Source organism: Toxorhynchites rutilus, chromosome 2, assembly GCF_029784135.1.
Source record: "Toxorhynchites rutilus septentrionalis strain SRP chromosome 2, ASM2978413v1, whole genome shotgun sequence".
NCBI lineage: Eukaryota > Metazoa > Arthropoda > Insecta > Diptera > Culicidae > Toxorhynchites > Toxorhynchites rutilus.
The window spans coordinates 137,744,095-137,747,915 of record NC_073745.1 but is presented as its reverse complement, the minus strand read 5'-3'; the positions used below and the strand labels follow the sequence as shown (position 1 = coordinate 137,747,915).

At 41.1% G+C, this 3,821-nt stretch overlaps 1 protein-coding gene across 6 annotated transcripts; it reads right to left on the bottom strand.

Annotated features, from left to right (window-relative positions):
* Positions 1–342: 342 nt before the first annotated feature.
* LOC129767930 (acyl carrier protein, mitochondrial) lies at positions 343–1,911 on the bottom strand. 6 transcript variants are annotated; one of them, XR_008741597.1, is made up of 5 exons: positions 1,593–1,911; positions 1,465–1,515; positions 1,241–1,366; positions 707–939; positions 343–636 (listed from the first exon to the last, which is right to left on the bottom strand). XR_008741597.1 is itself a non-coding variant. In XM_055769224.1 (4 exons), exons 1-4 carry the CDS (start codon positions 1,749–1,751, stop codon positions 760–762), a joined length of 516 nt encoding a protein of 171 aa, XP_055625199.1. In that variant the 5' UTR covers positions 1,752–1,911; the 3' UTR covers positions 652–759. The 6 variants fall into 6 exon arrangements, 5 of the variants coding, with proteins under 5 accessions (XP_055625199.1, XP_055625201.1, XP_055625204.1 ...); XM_055769224.1 differs by lacking the exon at positions 343–636 and having other exon boundaries at positions 652–939; XM_055769226.1 differs by lacking the exon at positions 343–636 and having other exon boundaries at positions 652–939; positions 1,241–1,363.
* Between the last annotated feature and the right edge of the window lie 1,910 nt (positions 1,912–3,821).

Here is a 3,821-nt window from a genome sequence, read left to right as displayed (position 1 = left end):
CATTTCGTTCTGAATTCAATTTTCGAGAATATGTCGAGTGGTCAAGAATTCGCACTAACATGATTACATCGCTTACCACAGCGAATTCTGATCCCTACCCCTCCTCACCAACAACTGTCTCATCAATGAGAACAGCAGATGAAGGACACTATGGAGGTAACTCCACTGTCCGCGAACTTTGATTTCTTTGTTTTAATGAGGCTTGAAGCTTTACAGTTCATTTGCCTATAAGGCGCACTACCTACATTCGCCAATCCCGCAATTCCAACACTTTTGATTTGTAAAGAAGATGCACCATGAGAGTGGAATGTAAATTCGTTTTAAATAAAAGTTACACACAGATCTGAATTAAAACAACATTTGGGTTTTATTTGAAATGCTCTGCATAAATTTAAACCTCGTTTCAAAGGTGTTTCAAACCCTGTATTTCGTTATACACGTTCTTGGTTTAGATAATTTCTGGGAAATTTATTTGACGTGCACATCAAGAAATAGATGATACAACATGTTAATCTGTTCGCGGTCCATTGCGCTTTACACTTGTATTCCATGTTATAGGACAAGGAACCCAACGGTCAATGGTTGCTAGAATGTATTTCTTTTACAAAAGCAGCATTTTTCTGGGAACATATAGAGCTAAAAGTATTTGAGTCATTTTACAGAATCAAAGTTTTATTTCTCTTTTATGTTTCAACTATATATCTACCGAGTGTTATCATTAATGCAGCATCCAGGCAGCAAATGTTTCAGTATTAAAGCTTACTCGTAGATATCCTCCTTGTCGGCAATGTACTGTACAATATCTGCAGGTCTAAAAAGTTTTTCTGCATCGCCGTCCGGAATTTCGAAACCGAACTCATCTTCCATGGCCATTATAACTTCGACATGATCTAACGAATCCAAACCAAGATCATTGATGAAATGCGATTCAAGAGACAGCTGTAGAATACACAAAAAAAACTGTATTAGAATTCGATATCGACGGCTATTTCCAAAGCAGATCGGTTCTATCGAAAAATAGACAGAAGGTAGAATGTGCCATTTCTAACTGATGTATATAATTTATCGCTGATAGGTCTGATAGATAATCTTTGCCCAGGTCTGTTTGCGTAGATTCACTCTAACTGAAGCCTTTCATGAATAGATTTGACTCTAGATTTTTTTATGAGCAATGACACCAATATCATCCTCAGCTAAGATGCCAAGAAGTTTATTTGGATATACATCAGTACGAACGTACCTTCTCTGGGTTGACTTTGTCGTACAGCTTGAGTACTAGCAGGACACGTTCCTTGATCAGCTGCAGCGTCAAAGGTTCCTTGGCGCTGTAGCTCCTAGTAAATTGCAGTTGCAACCGACCAATCTGCTTTGTATCAGAGACAAAAGAGAAAAATGACATTAGCGCACCTTATCAGCAGTAACTTTGTCGTAAGCCGCAACAACTTTCAAAACTCGCTCCCGTACCTCGGCTAGTTTCGGTTTCGAGGAATAATACCGAACCAAACTAGTGTTTAGCTAACATGTTTAGATTGTTAAAAAAAATTGTCGTCTATTACATAAACTGTTTTGGTACTCGTAATATATATTCTAACCTTAAAGATTGGCAGAGGCACTTGAGGCTCCGCTAGAACCCTTTGATTTTGTTTCGGTTGCTGCAAAGCGACTGAAGAGATAGAGCGGACAGTAAGTGTACGTATCAGTTGTGATTGTCGGCAAACTAAGCCGCGAACAGAATGAGCAAGCGATGCCATTGTATGTAATGGAAGTTCCGTTTAGTTACGGAGGTTTCCTCTATAGATCACGACCAATATACCGTATTTCACGGATTCACGAGTGTGAAAAATCGCGACTTGCGAAGAAATAGTACTTATCAAAGTGCATATAAAACCGATCTAGACAAGTTATATAATTTTGACAGTCTCGATGAGTTGGCTGAATACTGTACATTCATTCACACAGTAATTCATTATTATGCGTTTTTGAATTTACCATGAAAAGTAATGGTTGCGTTCGATAGTATGAGAACGCCAAAAAATACTGGTGCAATATCACTTCTCTCCCTCAGCTCACATTTCTCTCTTATACTCCCCCAGAGCATATAACGGCAATTAGTGCTTGTGACGGAACTTAGCGCTTATGAAGGAAATTAGTGAAAAAAATATATTACGTGGATTTTAGGTGTTGGGTAACGGGGAGCTCACCGGGCGGTACAACGGGACGGGGTTTTTACGGACAGCGATTCGTGAATGTCTTTCTTAGCTATGAACGGTCCAACAGTGGTACTACACGTGCATCGGCAGTAGAGTGTACAAATTGTAGGGTTCATTATTATATACATTCTTTTTATATCCTCACAATTTCTATGAATCTTGATAATCGATAAGATTCATACCTGCGAGTGTAGACCCTTGGTTGAATAGACTAGAGATTTGACAGGTCAGAAATACGGGAAGGATAGAGAAAATTGGAGACTGAAGGAGAAGCCGTAAATAGTGGTGAGAACCAGGAATGATTGAGAAATAGCCTGTTGTGACGGTAGCGGATCACCTGTCGATTGTCTGATGGTCACGATTCATGACTGTGGCGGATAGCCGACCATGACCTCCAAAGTCATTTGCTTAAATGCAGTATTTGTGGACGTGGCGGGATGCCAGTCGTTTACTTAAATGCAGTATTTGTGGAAGTGGCGGGGTGCCAGTCGTTTGCTTAAATGCAGTATTTGTTAACGTGGCGGGATGCCAGTCATTTGCTTAAATGCAGTATTTGTGGACGTGGCGGGATGCCAGTCGTTTGCTTAAATGCAGTATTAGTTGACGTGGCGGGATGCCAGTCGTTTGCTTAAATGCAGTATTTGTGGACGTGGCGGGATGCCAGTCGTTTGCTTAAATGCAGTATTTGTGGAAGTGGCGGGGTGCCAGTCGTTTGCTTAAATGCAGTATTTGTTAACGTGGCGGGATGCCAGTCATTTGCTTAAATGCAGTATTTGTGGACGTGGCGGGATGCCAGTCATTTGCTTAAATGCAGTATTTGTGAACGTGGCGGGATGCCAGTCATTTGTTTAAATGCAGTAGTTGTAGTAGTTGTAGACGTGGCGGGATGCCAGTCGTTTGCTTAAATGCAGTATTTGTGGAAGTGGCGGGGTGCCAGTCGTTTGCTTAAATGCAGTATTTGTGGAAGTGGCGGGATGCCAGTCATTTGCTTAAATGCAGTATTTGTGGACGTGGCGGGATGCCAGTCATTTGCTTAAATGCAGTATTTGTGAACGTGGCGGGATGCCAGTCATTTGTTTAAATGCAGTAGTTGTAGACGTGGCAAGTTTCCGGACGATTGCTTGAATGCAGTGGTGTGGTGTTTGTACTAGTTTCGGGTTGCCGGTGGATGCTGTTTTGTAACGATTACATAGATTCTATTTTGTGACACTGTCCGAGGAGAAGTGATTTTCGTAATGGTTGGAGTCCTTGAAAGGACGGTTTGGTTCTAGAGCATGCCACTCTTGAAACGTTAGTGTCTTTGAAGAAGAAGAAGGAGTATAGCACGACGTGGTCTTGTTCGTTATGTAACATGATGTATGTTAAGAATTAACTTGGTAGAGCGAACGGTACTGCGTAAGTATCTGTGAATGTTTCACGTTTTCAATCACACAACAACGGGAAAATCATCATCTCAGTTGAAACTTCAGTACCATACTTCGACTCCCCCAGTCAAAATTGAAGATCAAATCAATACAAATCAAGATCAAATGAGGAAAGGTAAGGAGAGGCAGTATGCGGACATCAGGGAACCGACAAGACCAAGTGGGATACAAGTCGATTATTCAGGTA